Source organism: Thunnus thynnus, chromosome 20 (genome assembly GCF_963924715.1).
Source record: "Thunnus thynnus chromosome 20, fThuThy2.1, whole genome shotgun sequence".
NCBI lineage: Eukaryota > Metazoa > Chordata > Actinopteri > Scombriformes > Scombridae > Thunnus > Thunnus thynnus.
The window spans coordinates 1,937,328-1,953,052 of NC_089536.1; the positions used below are offsets into that span (position 1 = coordinate 1,937,328).

Sequence of the window (15,725 nt, forward strand, 5' to 3'; positions counted from 1 at the left end):
TCTCTTTCTTTCTTTCTCTCTAGTCTGTAACCTCACATATACTTCCAATAAATATTTCCAGCATCAATAAAAGTCAGGTGTAGAGTGTGTTTGTGAGCAGCTGCTGGGTGTAAAGTCTTGTGTCAAACAGCTGTTGGTGTAGAGAAATGATTGGACAGGTGGGGAACTTAGTGGAGGATCCAGAGGAACAAATACAGAGCAGCTTGCATCAGAAACATCACATGACATCACTGAAGTGATGACGAACCAAATGACAGACGGAGTTGACTTGTATTGGAGCTAAAAGCAGCTTGAACTCTGCTGAAATGAACACGTTCCACCACTAGATGTCTCTGTTGTCTGTATTAGTTCCATCTAGTTGTATCCACAGACTGACTGTATATCTGAGCTTTCAGCAGGACACAAACTACACATGAACCCACACACTGTCACACAGTGGTGGAAAATAACTGACTACATTTACTCAAGTACTGTAGAACAATTTTTAACTACTTGTACTTTACTGGAGTATTTCCATGTGATGCTACTTTCTACATTTCAGAGGGAAATATTGTACTTTCTACTCCACTACATTTATTTGACAGCTTTAGTTACTTTTCAGATGAAGATTTGACACAATGGATAATATAACAAGCTTTTAAAATACAACACATTGTTAAAGATGAAACCAGTGGTTTCCAACCTTTTTGTCTTTTGATGTCTTACAAAAAGCAGTGTGTAGTCGGGGTCACATTTCACATGTCTATGAGTTGTTAACAGCTCCACCAAATAGTGATTTTTCCCTCTAAACTTCTCACATGCTTTCATTTCAATAAATGTTCAAATGATCCAATATTTCAGCAAAAATCAAAGATTAGAGAAAAAGTCCAAAAACTGAAAACAGATTTGTTTTTTCTTCTTTCCTCTCCCATTAATCATCTCACCACCCCTCAGATTTATCTGCTGACCCTTTGGAGGGGCCCCAACCCCTAGGTTGGGAACCACTGGACTAAACTAGCTAACTGTATATAAAGTAGTGTAAACTAGCTCCACCTCCAGCAGCTACAACAGTAACATGCTGCTCTAACACTGATGCTTCACTATTAATAATCTAATGATGTCATATATAATAATATATCAGTCAGAGGGACCAAACCACTACTTTTACTGCAATACTTTAACTACATCAAGCTCATAATACTTATGTACTTTTACTGCAATACTTTAACTACATCAAGCTCATAATACTTATGTACTTTTACTGCAATACTTTAACTACATCAAGCTCATAATACTTATGTACTTTTACTGCAATACTTTAACTACATCAAGCTCATAATACTTATGTACTTTTACTGTAGGAGGATTTTTCATGCAGGACTTTTACTTGTAATGGAGTATTTTTACATTGTTTTTTTAGTAGTTTTACTGCAGTAAAGGATCTGAATACTTCTTCCACCATTATTAGCAAATACATATTCAATAAAGTTTTCAAGTTCTTTATGTGTGCACTCTTAATATCACTGGGTCAAAATTTACCCAGTTTGAGTCGAACTGAACTCGTTGTGTGGAACACAAAATTAATTAACACAAAATAAATTAGAGGTCAAAATTACAGACTGGTACTTGACAAAGTTGACCTAATCTTGCATTGGTGCCATATTGACCCAGATCAGGTAAAATTCTCACCCAAAGGAATTTGTTTTGGGGAAACAAATTCCTTTGTCTTATTTATTTTACCATGAAATTAGAAACAATTGATTAAATATCTCAGCAGTAACAGACACAATGACACCAGTCGATCCAGCACTAAAGTCAAATAATGAATCTCTACTTCCTTCCTCTAACATGCAGTTATTCTATTACTGTAATTACTTTGTTTTTCTCCCTTTTTCTGTTGTGTCTTTAATATATGTTTAATGTCACTCTTTCAAATTAAAATTAAAGGAAATAATAGATCACAGCTTGTTAAATAAACAAAAAAACAGTTTAACAGTTCAAGACCAGCTTTAATTTGTCATAATTTATTGATTTCTTTTCAGTTTAAAGAACAATTAATTATAACTGTTTATCAGAAGAAACAGTAGCTGTTAAATTATAAATGTTCTGATTTATATACATTCACTCACACACACACACACACACACACACACACACACACACACACTCACACACTCACACACACACACACACACACACACACACACTCACACACTCACACACACACACACACACACACACACACCGACAGTTTGAAACAGTTCGGTCTCTGAACTTTTGTCCATCGCAGCATCGACTCCTGAAGTTTTTCTGTTTCATCCTGAACAGTCGACTCGTCACTTCGACCACAAGCGACGTGAAAAACAAACATCTGCAAGTGAAATGTAGAAAAATAATCCAGGTTCTCTTCTTTTAGAAATATTACACCTACAAAGAAATATTTTGTCTTTTATTAAAGTCTGAAAACCTTTTTAACTTGTAAAATAAAACTGAGATTAATTTATCTGTTTCTAATTCTTTTAAGTTCTTTCAAGAGTTTTCTAGAATCGACACACAAACACATGTTTGTTTGGTTTTTAGGGAATTTTCCATGAATTAATTTCTGGGATAAAATCTGTACAAAAGAGACGCTGCACTTTGAAAAGACGCATTATGGTGCAACTTTTTCTTGTTTTAAGCAAAATAAGAAACCTAATGAAAACAAATGTTTTTCAGCGTAAACGTCAAGACGTCAAGAAAGAAAGGTTTTGTTTTTACATTTGGCGTTTGCTCGGCATGTATTAGAATCCAAAAACAGGTTTAGTTTTTATCAGATCTCACAAAAGAATCATTTTGTCTTTTATTAAAGCCTAAAAACATTGTGAACTCGTGTAAAATAAGAGCGAGTTTAATTTATCTGTATATGAATCACAGATCACTTTTTTTCAGGATTTTCCAGAGATTTTTAAATTTCTGTGAACAAAAGAGACAATGCAGGATTTGTCTTTTTCTTCTTCTACACAAAATAAGTCTCAGAGGCTGAAAACAAATGTTTTTTTAGTTTTATCAATTAATCAATTAGTTGTTTGTCTATAAAATGTCAGAAAATGCTGAAAAATGTCGCTCACTGGGTGCGTTCCAGTATCCAGACTACCAGACTATTTAATATGCCAGAAAAAGATGCCAAAAACACCAGAATGTCCTGCTGCATCCGGTCGTATTTTGCAGATTAATTTACTAGTTGGCAACTAATCTATGAATTGACTAATTATTACTGAAAATATTTCCATTTCAAAGAAAGAAAAGAGTCTTGGATTATTTTTCTCTGCTTTTCTGTTGCTCGGACTCTAATAATAACCCCACAAACAGGTCCGGGTTGAGTTTTTCGGCGTCCTCTCTGTCAGTTGTAGCTGTATCCCGGCAGAGGGAGCTTCTGACCCTCCTTGGCCTCGAAGAAGGTGTAGGACAGAGTGATGGTGTCCACTCGGGCCATCCTCGGGTCCTCGTCGAACTCCGGGTCGATGTAGAAGAAGACGGGCATGTCGACCTCCTCGTGAGGGTTCAGACGCTGCTCCTCGAAGCAGAAACACTGCAGAGATAAATATTATCTTGTCATTTGTTGGGAGACACTGATGCAGAACAGCTGAGAGACGTTAGAAGAGACCATCGATTTGATTTTAGAGATTTAGAAACGTCAAAACCAGACAACAAGTTTCCTAACAGAACATTTTAAGTCCTTTTAGCACATTATTCTGTCTGTTTGTTAGGAAAGGTGAGTGTAGGTGAACGTATGTAGAACCCTAACCTTCACAATAAATCATGAGCTATCAGAGATTTTGTGTGTTTATCAAGTTTACATCCCTGTGAACCACCTGAAAAACAAAAACAATGTGTATCATAGACTGTAGTAGTATAAATAGCACACTTCAGTGTTGCATCTGTCCAGGAATGCAACACTGAAGGACTGGGATATTGCTGCAGATTGCTGATGTGTTTCATATAGGCCACTTGAGTAATAAATCTACAAGTACACAACACTACACAGACAGTGATGGGATATTATCCACATAGAATTAAGTTATTTGGGCATGTTGTCATATAAAACAAAGTAAAAATGAAACTCACTGTGTAGTTTGGAACATCAGAATCACAAGTCCAGCTCCGCTCCCAGAAATGTTGACTTGCTGCTGAAACAAGACATTATTTTAGCAACAGTACAGATGTAATAGTTAGCAAAACTGATTTCAAAACTTAATTCCTGCATCTTCAGTCCTATGCCTTTTACATTTCAATGGAATTAAATTCACTTCAGGAAAACAATTTGAGTAAAAAATATATACACAAAATAGCTTTTTGTTTGATGTTGTGATTGGATGACACGGTACCAAATACCAAAAGCAAGGGCATATAGCACAATTCAAACTGATTTGAAATGTAATGTATTTTGACAATGCTACCAAGCCAAACAAAAAGGAACTCAACTAGTGATTTGCTGGATGAAGATGGGTGAGAAAAAAAAACAAAGTCATACGCCGCTGTCCAGGTGCACATGTGCCAACTCTACTGTTGCGAGCTGCTACAATAGTGTGATCGCTTGCAGTAATCACACTAATTATCAGCCTTGACTTACAGTATTACATACACACATGCTGACACTCACACAGTTTGGACGTGGGGATGAAAGGACTGTAGTTAAGAGATATTACAGCACCGTAATGTAAAGCTGCCTGTTCCCTTTTACTCAGCATCTACTGATCACCGTCTGTCTCTCACCCCTCCTCTCCCTTTCCCTCCCTCATTTTTTGACCCACTAGTGTTCTGTTTGTTGTCTTATATGAATAGATAATGGGCAAAAAGCAAATCTCTTCATTTACATGCAATACAATTTAAACGTTAAATTAAATCCTAAAGGATTTTGGATCAAAAAGACAATCGACAAGATAGGAAACAAGAAAAACGAAACATTTCTGCAACCCTTTCTGGCTTTGTACAATTATTTGCTGTTTTACTGTGAAATAAAGTTTTACCTGTGAGGAACCTTTGTCAGAGTATCAAGGAAGGTGATAAGGGACAGACTCAGAGGCTACCAAATGAAAACAAGCAAAATCAAACTCACCTTCACACAGCTACGCTGACATCCTCTTTGGTTTCTGCGCTCTCAGACTATACAATATATATGTAAAAAACACAGCAGTAGAGTGGACAAAAGAGTCATTAAGTTTCATTCAGCGTATTCTGCTCATTCGTCATTCACCACAGTTGGATCACTCATTCAGTATACAGCAGGTTTAAATGTTTAGTGTGTTCATAATGGAGAAGGGACAAAATTGACTTTTGATTTATTTTTGTGTGTGCTATTGATGGATAATATTCTCCCACAATGCAATGCATAAAACAAATTGAGGGAGCTACAAAAAATATCCCTCTGAAGAAGAGTGTCAGATGGATATATTGGATAGTTGCTTGTAATTACTGTCAAATACTATTTATATACAGTAAATCTCATACATTAATTGGAGAAGTCTGTAGATCTATTGGATAGTTGCTTTTAATTACTTTCAGATAATGTTTATATAAGGTAATGATTATTAAAATTATGTTTTTGTAAGCCATTTTCGCATGTTCCTATTTTTTTGTACAGTATCAAACCAATATTTTTACCAGGAATTTACTGTAAATAGATGAGATAATCACATATAATTAAAGCCTAAAGCTCTCAAGATAGTATTAATGGGTGTTAATGGGTGTTACAGTTTATGTTTTACATCCAGAAATTTGTGCTTTGATGGGGCAGTCTTAAGGATAAATTGGGTAATTCTATGCATTTACAAAAGAATACTATATAAAACAAGCCATTATTTAAATTAGGTACTTTTAAAGTACTTCTGCAATGTTTTTCATTTTTTTGTGCACATGTATACATGTTTTTATTTTACAACAGTTGGACTGTAAAAATGCAGATAATGTCTACAGTAAATATCTGTATTTAAAAAAAATTCTTTGTAGAATAACTAAAGGTTTTTTTTACCGTTATTTGATGGTAAACTTTACTTTAACTTTTTTTTTACATTAAATTTAAAGTAAAAAAACAGAAAGTTGCCTTAATTTTACATTCAGTAATAGGATGTGTATTATTTGTATTTTTACAGAGAATTCAATTCAATTCAACGTAACATTCAAGACCATTAAGTAATTGAAAAACCCTGTTAAAAAACTATAATATTCCCTTATATTAATTTACAGATTACAGCCTTTATGGTGAATATTTTTAATAAAAATAATTTACTGTGTTTTTATGGCTTTTACACTTAATGTAGAAAAAAAAACAACTGTAAAATAGTGCAGTAAATTTCTGTGAAATAACTTCTTTTTTTTTACAGTGTACTTCTCACATGATTTTTTTTTACCTCAGTAAACTGTTTCCTAATGAGTTTATGGTTTCAATTGCTAGTATCAAGTCTTCTTCAATGCATCATGATGTTAATTTTGTAAATTATGGCTTCATTTAGAGTGAAACAGAGGATAAATCAACGTATGCTTTAGGGTGTGCCTACGTTGTAATTCACAAGTTGGTACCACAGCGACAACATTGATTACATAACATAACCATGGCATAACCCCAGCTTCACAGAGTATAAGCGTAGTTGCTGCTGTTTCACAGTTTGTTTTTCAATTCATGAAAGTTAATTGAGAACGGCCTCTTTGGTCGTGTAAACAGAGACACAGACACTCAACGACATTATGTTTCCACTCATTCAGCAAATAGTTTTATTGGTGTGGAGTAGCAGCTGTTCAGTCATTTATTAATCTTTGGGATGTAAATACAGCTCAGACACATCAGAGTGTCCAGACTGACTGATATCAAGATTTTCATCATATCACCTCAGTAGAACTCTGATGATGAAGGTAAGTTTGTGACTTTATACACCTGACTGAATTAATATAGATCAGTACTTTCAGTCAGATTCTCTGAAATAGTCTGTGGTGACAAGAGTTTCGTACAATTAACTTTTCTTTATTTTCTACAGGAAAGTCACTTGTTTTAACTAAATTGGAGAGTGAATCTTCCCACTTAGTTTAGTTTTAGTTCATTTTGTGTCTGCTGCTGTGTTTCTGTTCCAGCTGGTTTCAGTGGTTCTCCTCCTGCTGGCTCCAGCGTTGACCTCCTGCTTACGTCTCGTCCTCCCGCTGGACTGCAGTGACATCTATAACCATGACAACACCCGACCCAGCGGAGTGTACACCATCTATCCCATCGGAGCCACGTCTGCTGTCCAGGTACACTTCATCCTCTCTGGGACACAGTTAGAAGATGTTGGTTCAAAGATGAGTCACCATGTGAAGACAGTTCAGGTTGATTCTACTAAACCAGCAGATATAACTGGTGGAAGTCATATGACTGGTTGGATACACAGACTGTATATAAAGATGGACGTAGCAAGGTGTGATGTCACCCATTAGTTTGCAAAAAAAACTGTTTGAAGCCCAGAGTTGCAGCTTGTGTACATATGTGCTAACGTTAGCTACTTTAGCTAAATTGTGCTAACAGGGCAGGTTTCAAAATCAAGTAACATTAAACTTAGTGAAATAATCTTACAAACTGGTCCTTTAATGGAACAGTAATATCCAAAATGACCACCTGCACACTTATTAGAGGGACTGAATATAGAGACTGAGACTGAAATGACTTGAAAACAATGATTGACTCACTATTTCTAGAGAGAAGTTGAGGCTTTTTGAATGGGAGTCAGTTGGAGCAGCTAGCAGCCGTTGGGGGCACTTTAAGATACTTCAGATTCAAGACGTGGCAGCTGCTGATTGATTGAATGTAGTTTTAACTAAAGCAGCATATTTATTAATGAGAGTGTTTGTGTGTAGGTGTACTGTGACATGGACTCAGACGGAGGACGGTGGACGGTGAGTTTTGGAACTGAAGTCATCAAGTCACAGCTGAGTGTTTTTCAATATGAACACTTCCTGTTGGACCTTCACAATAAATCATGAGCTGTCAGAGATCTTGTGTGTTTATTCCCCCCCCCCCAGGTGTTCCAGAGGAGGATGGACGGCTTGCTGAACTTCTACAGGTTCTACAGGAAGCTTTGGTTTTTATAAACACATTTAAAGGGAAACAATGTAAATGAGGCCCAGCAGATTTCAGGTGTTTATATCCCTTCAACCTTTTGCAGTTCTTGTCTACATGACATACTGTATGTTGTAATGTTACAGTAGCAGCAGCAGATGCAGTACTAGTAGTACTAGAAGTATTTGTGCAAATGGTAGTCATAGCAGTAGTACTGTATTAGTAGTGACAGTCGTAGTGTTAATAGTTATATAACATTATGTAATATGGTGTCATTAGCAGTAGTGTTGTGATCAGACACTTGTTGTTTTCTTGTGTTTCTGTAGGAGACGGCCTGGAAACTCACAACGGACAGAAGTTCTCCACCTTCGACAAAAACCAGGACTCCGACAACGCTAACTGTGCCAGACAATTCCTGGGGGCGTTCTGGTACAACGTCTGTAGACAAGCAAACTCCAATGGGATTTATCGCTGGGTGGCTGATGACACTATCTTTACTGTAGGAGTGGAGTGGGGCCCATGGAAGGGCTCTAACTACTCCCTGAAGACCATCAGCATGAAGATTCGTCCTGTGCAGTAATTCTCCAGAACGAACAAACAGCAGAATATCTGTTGATCTCTTTCTTTCTTTCTCTCTGATCTAGTCTGTAACCTCACATATACTTCAAATAAATATTTCCAGCATCAATAAAAGTCAGATGTAGAGTCGGGGTCACATTTCACATGTCTATGAGTTGTTAACAGCTCCACCAAATAGTGATTTTTCCCTCTAAACTTCTCACATGCTTTCATTTCAATAAATGTTCAAATGATCCAATATTTCAGCAAAAATCAAAGATTAGAGAAAAAGTCCAAAAACTGAAAACAACACAACGCAGATTGTAAACAGGCCACACTGTCATTACAGTACACACACACATTAAACAGTCTGTTTCCAGACATCTTAGTGATGACGAGATAAAACGCTTAAATATTTAAATTAGAAAATGAGACATTAGACTGACAGGTTCTCATTCAGACTCGCTCGGTTCGACTCCTGGCAGCAGTAATGTGTGTTCAGGGTGGGAAGACAGTGAGGGATCACAGCCAGCAGAGGTGAACCTTCCAGATGTTCCTCCTCCAAGAACAGTACTTGAGTAAATGTACACAGAGTGCAGCTACTGATTGTGTCAACACAACAACATACAGCTGATTTACAGCATTTATCTAAAGATCAAAGTTAAGCTTCATGTCACTCAGCAGATATTAATATTTTTGTTTTATTAGTGTTATATATTTGCTGTGGTTTGAATATTTTAAATGTTTCTGTATTTAATTGCTTTCCTTTTTTGCAGTAACTGGGTTTTTATTGCTGTAATTGCAGTTTATATAAATTATTTGCATGCGGCTGTAATTGGACATCAGACACTTGATGAACTAATCAGTGCACCTCGATGGGCCAATGCCGTGGCTGTGAGGGAGGATCCAGTGTCCAGACAGCAGAAGATATACAGAGATAAAAGCTGCATCAAACATCCTTTAAACAATTCTTGGGTTTTGGTGATCCTTTGGTACCAAATGCTGCTTTTTAATGTCAGAAATATTTTTCAATGCAGACTAAATACTGAATCACCATCACTGGAGTTCCTGTAGGCTAAGTACCAGAGTAATATTAACATCTTTGTTATTATCATTATGCATATACTCTACCTTAAAACGATGCACCCTAGTGCAGTGGTTCTTAACCTTTTTGGGCCAGTGCCCCCCTATCCATTATCCAGGTCCCTTACTGCCCCCCATCAATTAAAATGTAGGCTGATTGTCTCCCCTGAATATTAATGTTGATTATTAGTTTGTGTTATATCATTAAAAATGCATGTCATTGGATGCCAAATATCAGATTTGATTGAAGTGGACAATTGGAATATCATTATCATTAGTTTCCCATGCAGGGAGCAAATAAACCATGTGAATAGAAATTATATTTATGAGTTAAAAAAAAAGCAACAGTTAGAAATTTGACAGCCGGCCAAGCAAAGAGCATTCTATTAATTATTCCAACAGAAAACAGCCTACTAAGGAAAAAGTCTGATGCTACTGGAAAAAAAGAAGGATATGAATCCATAGCTGAGGTATTAGATAGAATAGCCTACTGGTAGCATTTTGTCTTGGTCTGCACCATTTTCCTGATATGATATGATTGTTGTTGTTTATTATAATGCTATGCAGTTAATTAAATAATTGGACCTGCAGCAGTCAAATAAAATATCCAGTTCAAGGGCCTGGCCCACAGCGGTTTTGGTTGGGAGGTTTGGGGTTCCTCTCCCAAGAAATTTTGATGTTATTTGACTAAAAACTATGCATTTTCACACAATTTTGGACAATTATCATTACAGTATTCATTAAGAAAATGCATCGTGTGCCATAAAAAATAATAATCAATCACCAAACATTGGTAAAACAGGCTTATAGTGAATGGATTTGAACTGTGATAGTCAGGCTGGAGCCACCAGCCAGCTGTAGGGACAACTATGGTTCAAATTTTATCGTTATCTTATCCACAAACAATTTATTTGTCCCGTTTTACACATATCACAGATATTCAACAGACTGCATTAATGCCATCTCAGCACTTTTTATTTCCTTGTTGGAATAAAAGGAACACATCAGACTTCATGATCCAACTGATAAAGCTTTATACTGTCTGTCAATATTTGACTTTTGCTCCAGGTTTTTTATTCCAGAGTTCAGAGCTGTTGTTCTGTGATCATATTTCCGTAAAGAACACTTCAGGTTAAAGATGAATACAGAGAGTTGAGACTGTTTGTGAATCCTTAGACCTTAAAAATGTCCTGCTGTCAGTTACATGTTTGTCTTTCTTCTGGTTGGTTTCCTGGTTGAAGCTGCTGATTAATTTCACCTTCACTCATCAGCTTGATTCAGATTATTTTTTAGCATAAAAAGTAACGTAACTAACAGTTTTCATTATGACTTTATCTGCAGGTGTTAAAATGATCTGATAACAGTAGAGACAGTCGTTATAGTGATGAGTTATGTTGCTTTGTTGACTGTGTTAGTGGGATGAACTTAACTCCAGAAGAAAGAAATGAGAATATTTATCAATACTCTTATCGGTTCTTTTTCATTACTAAAGAATTTGAGGTTTTTGAATTATTATTTGAAAAATAATAATAAATTCAGAACAGGATTAGAAGAGCTTTATATTCTAAATATGACAAAATATCGTTTCTTACAACAGCAACAGTAGAATAAAGTAAAATAAATAACATTCCTGACATTAAAATAATGAGTGAAGTTTAGAAAGACTGAAGAACATGGACATCAGTCAATATCTTCATCCTGTCCTCCTCCTCCTCCCTCTGCTGCTGGTTGAGAGGAGGGACTGTTTCAGCCAGTAGCTATAAGTTTACAGGAATTTGCCAAATTTTAATAGACATTACAAACTAAGCTAAATACAGGCACCTGCAAATACAGCAGAGGAGAGGACAGAGAAGCTAGAGCAACCATAAATGAGAGCAAAATGCAGCCCCCAACATTCTCTAGCTGCCCCCTGGGGGGTAGCACCACCCCGTTGAGAAATGCTACCCTAGTGGCTTGAATGAAGAGTCAGATAAGACCAGTTATCTGTGACTCCATCTTATTGTCTTTCTGTGTCGGTGGGTCCTATTCTTGGTGTAAATTCTAACATTTGTATGTATATAAATCAGTATGTGTATGAGAATGTGTTGTTGCTATTATCCTAATTTGTTTGTAATGACCTGATCTACTGACAATTGGCTTCATGGGTGTTCAATCAGTCCTTGATCATTGATTGATGCACCTGTAGAGTAACCTACATACAGGCTGATTCATCATGTATGCCTCATTTTGCACTGAGGAAAGTCCAACATGGACTGAAATGTTTGCATTGTATGGTGTTGCTGAATGAAGATGAGGAAGGATGTTGACTTGTGGCTGACTAAGCCTATCTGAGATGGGCAGGGCCTCCTACAGCAGCTATGGTTGAACGTCAGGCCTACAGGGGGTTCTAATGGGTCTTACTTCCCGTTCTTTCTCTTTTGCCTCCTCCTCTGGGATGGCCCTGCGGCTTGCTCCAAAGCTGATAGAGGCTAGGAGGGTTTACTGACGCCACTTAGACTGATCTGTAGCAATGGACCAATATTGCAATTGGCGAAGGACCTTTTGAGAGTATCTTTATAGCATTTGTGTGGATCCTTTCTGTCACTGTGGCCACTAGACAGTTCACTGTACAGGACGAGGACCTTTAGGAGGTGGTTACCATCCATGCTAAAGATGTGGCCCACACAGCCTCAATGCTGGTGAGCCCTGCTGTTTACAGCACCTCTACATCAGTGATGTAACCACTTCAACGAATGTTGAGGATGGAGCGGAGGCACTGCTGATGGAAATGTTCAAGTACAGGACCCACGACTCAGCACCATACAGGAGGGTGGTCAGCACGATGGCATGGTACACGATGACTTTAGGTGGCTTGTCTGCTGTCCATCTCTTTGTCAATGTTGGTGTCAGAGGAGATGACATTGCCCAGGTAGCTGAACTCAACTCTAAAATCAAATATTATCTTAACTTAATGGAGCAGAGTTCTCACGATGTGGGTGGATGTCTGGTTTGGATCCAAACAAAGTCATATAAACAGAGACACAGACACTCAACGACATTATGTTTCCACTCCTTCAGCAAATAGTTTCGGAGCCACGTCTGCTGTCCAGGTACACTTCATCCTCTCTGGGACTCAGTTAGAAGATGTTGGTTCAAAGATGAGTCACCATGTGAAGACAGTTCAAGTTGATTCTACTAAACCAGCAGATATAAGTGGAGGTAGTCGTGTTACTGGTTGGATACACAGACTGTATATAAAGATGGACGTGGCAAGGTGTGACATCACCCATTAGTTTGCCTTGAAACCAGTTTGAAGCCCAGAGTTGCAGCTTGTGTACATATGGGCTAACGTTAGCTACTTTAGCTAAATTGTGCTAAGGTTTCATAATAAAGTAACAATATTTTTGGTCAACTGACTCACTCAACCTCTCTTTGACCTTATGAACCAACACATTTTTCATAAGACTTTCTTTTTGCTAATTTGTGTTTATTGGGCAGCATTTTTGATATACACTCCAGATAGTAAATATATTTTTCTTCCAAACCTAGGATAAGAAAGATCAGTGCTCCTCACCATGGGCGTCTGGTTATGTTTTAAAATGGAGGAGAAAACTCTGAAGGATACACAATTGAGAGGGGTCCCCCTACCCCTCCCCCCTATAAAGAAAAGTTATTTGTAATTTAAAACCACCTAACCTCTTGAATGCATCACAAACAGTATGTATTGAGTGCATCAGGAAAGGAAATGATTGTTGGAATAATGTTTTTATCATTATTTTATCAATTTAAGATACTTCAGCCTCAAGACGTGGCAGCTGCTGATTGATTGAATGTAGTTTTAACTAAAGCAGCATATTTATTAATGAGAGTGTTTGTGTGTAGGTGTACTGTGACATGGACTCAGACGGAGGACGTTGGACGGTGAGTTTTTGAACTGAAGTCATCAAGTCACAGCTGAGTGTTTTTCAGTATGAACACTTCCTGTTGGACCTTCACAATAAATCATGAGCTGTCAGAGATCTTGTGTTTATCGAGTTAACCCTCCCTCCCCCAGGTGTTCCAGAGGAGGATGGATGGCTCGGTGAACTTCTACAGGCCCTGGGATCACTACAAGGAGGGCTTTGGTATCGCTGCTGGAGAGTACTGGCTCGGTGAGAAATGAAACCAAACTAACAGTCATGTGACTTCATGAAACTGTTCATAAAAACAAACATTAAACTCTGACGTGACTTCATGTTTGTGTGTTTTCAGGTCTTGAGAGTCTCTTCCATCTGACTCTGAGGAAAAAATACGAGCTGCTGGTCGACATGGAGGACTTCAGTGGAAACAAAGCGTCTGCTCGTTACTCCTCGTTCTCCATCGATCCAGAGTCCTATGGATACACACTGCATGTGTCTGGATTCACTGATGGAGGAGCAGGTCAGTTACTGTTAGCAGGTAGTAGTTTTGTTTTTCTGATGTTTAGTTTCCACATGGAGACACTGAAGATTTCTGTCCTTATATTGGATTATTTGTTTGATTCTTTCAGCTAAAGACAGATTCACAAAGATTTTCAAGTCAGTAACAACAAATCTGTGGTCTGTTCATGTTTTATTAATTACATGGAAGCTTTGGTTTTTATAAACACATTTAAAGGTAAACAATGTAAATGAGGCCCAGCAGGTTTCAGGTGTTTATATCCCTTCAACCTTTTGCAGTTCTTGTCTACATGACATACCGTATGTTGTTATGTTACAGTAGCAGCAGCAGATGCAGTACTAGTAGCACTAGAAGTATTTGTACAAGTGGTAACCATAGCAGTAGTACTGTATTAGTAGTGACAGTTGTAGTGTTAATAGTTATATAACATTATATAATATGGTGTCATTAGCAGTAGTGTTGTGATCATACACTTGTTGTTTTCTTGTGTTTCTGTAGGAGACTCCCTGAGTTATCACAACGGACAGAAGTTCACCACCTTCGACAAAGACCAGGACTCCAGCAGCAGTAACTGTGCCAAACTCCGCCTGGGGGCGTTCTGGTACAGCGACTGTCACAATGCAAACCCCAACGGGGTTTATCGCTGGGGGGCTGATGACACTGTGACTTATGTAGGAGTGGAGTGGTACCAGTGGAAGGGTCATGACTACTCCCTGAAGACCATCAGCATGAAGATTCGTCCTGTGCAGTAATTCTCCAGAACAAACAATCAGCAGAATATCTGTTGATCTCTTTCTTTCTCTCTGATCTAGTCTGTAACTTCACATATACTTCAAATAAATATTTCCAGCATCAATAAAAGTCAGGTGTAGAGTGTGTTTGTGAGCAGCTGCTGGGTGTAAAGTCTTGTGTCAAACAGCTGTTGGTGTAGAGAAATGATTGGACAGGTGGGGAACTTAGTGGAGGATCCAGAGGAACAAATACAGAGCAGCTTCCATCAGGAACATCACATGACATCACTGAAGTGATGACGAACCAAATGACAGATGGAATTGACTTGTATTGGAGCTAAAAGCAGCTTGAACTCTGTTGAAATGAACATGTTCCACCACTAGATGTCTCTGTTGTCTGTATTAGTTCCATCTAGTTGTATCCACAGACTGACTGTATATCTGAGCTTTCAGCAGGACACAAACTACACATGAACCCTCACACTGTCAAACAGTGGTGGAAAATAACTGACTACATTTACTCAAGTACTGTACTTAAGTACAATGTTCAGGTACTTCTACTTTACTGGAGTATTTCCATGTGATGCTACTTTCTACATTTCAGAGGGAAATATTGTACTTTCTACTCCACTACATTTATTTGACAGCTTTACTTTTCAGATGAAGATTTGACAAAATGGATAATATAACAAGCTTTTAAAATACAACACATCGTTAAAGATGAAACCAGTGGTTTCCAACCTTTTTGGCTTTTGACGTCTTGCAAATCAATGATTAGAGAAAAAGTCCAAAAACTGAAAACAGATTTGTGTATCAGAACATTATTTTTTCTTCTTTCCTCTCCCATTAATCATCTCACGACCCCTCAGATTTATCTGCTGACCCTTTGGAGGGGCCCGACCCCTAGGTTGGGAACC

General features: G+C 37.7%; 1 protein-coding gene across 3 annotated transcripts; it reads left to right on the forward strand.

The window, feature by feature from the left end:
* The first annotated feature begins 6,786 nt into the window (after positions 1 to 6,786).
* LOC137172074 (microfibril-associated glycoprotein 4-like) lies at positions 6,787 to 15,086 on the forward strand. 3 transcript variants are annotated; one of them, XM_067576333.1, is made up of 6 exons: positions 6,787 to 6,864; positions 7,081 to 7,236; positions 7,837 to 7,875; positions 13,713 to 13,809; positions 13,910 to 14,077; positions 14,576 to 15,082. In XM_067576333.1, the coding sequence occupies exons 1-6, from the start codon at positions 6,856 to 6,858 to the stop codon at positions 14,827 to 14,829; spliced, it is 723 nt and encodes a 240-aa protein (XP_067432434.1). In that variant the 5' UTR covers positions 6,787 to 6,855; the 3' UTR covers positions 14,830 to 15,082. The 3 variants fall into 3 exon arrangements, with proteins under 3 accessions (XP_067432434.1, XP_067432436.1, XP_067432437.1); XM_067576335.1 differs by lacking the exon at positions 7,837 to 7,875 and adding an exon at positions 13,541 to 13,579; XM_067576336.1 differs by lacking the exons at positions 6,787 to 6,864; positions 7,081 to 7,236; positions 7,837 to 7,875 and adding exons at positions 12,751 to 12,768; positions 13,541 to 13,579 and having other exon boundaries at positions 14,576 to 15,086.
* Positions 15,087 to 15,725: the final 639 nt, after the last annotated feature.

What these genes read in the sequence shown, in the direction of transcription:
- LOC137172074 (XM_067576333.1), top strand. An exon ending in TGCTGGAGAGTACTGGCTCG is followed by an intron (nt 13,810 to 13,909) that starts GTGAGAAATGAA and finishes GTGTGTTTTCAG; the next exon opens with GTCTTGAGAGTCTCTTCCAT. An exon ending in ATTCACTGATGGAGGAGCAG is followed by an intron (nt 14,078 to 14,575) that starts GTCAGTTACTGT and finishes GTGTTTCTGTAG; the next exon opens with GAGACTCCCTGAGTTATCAC.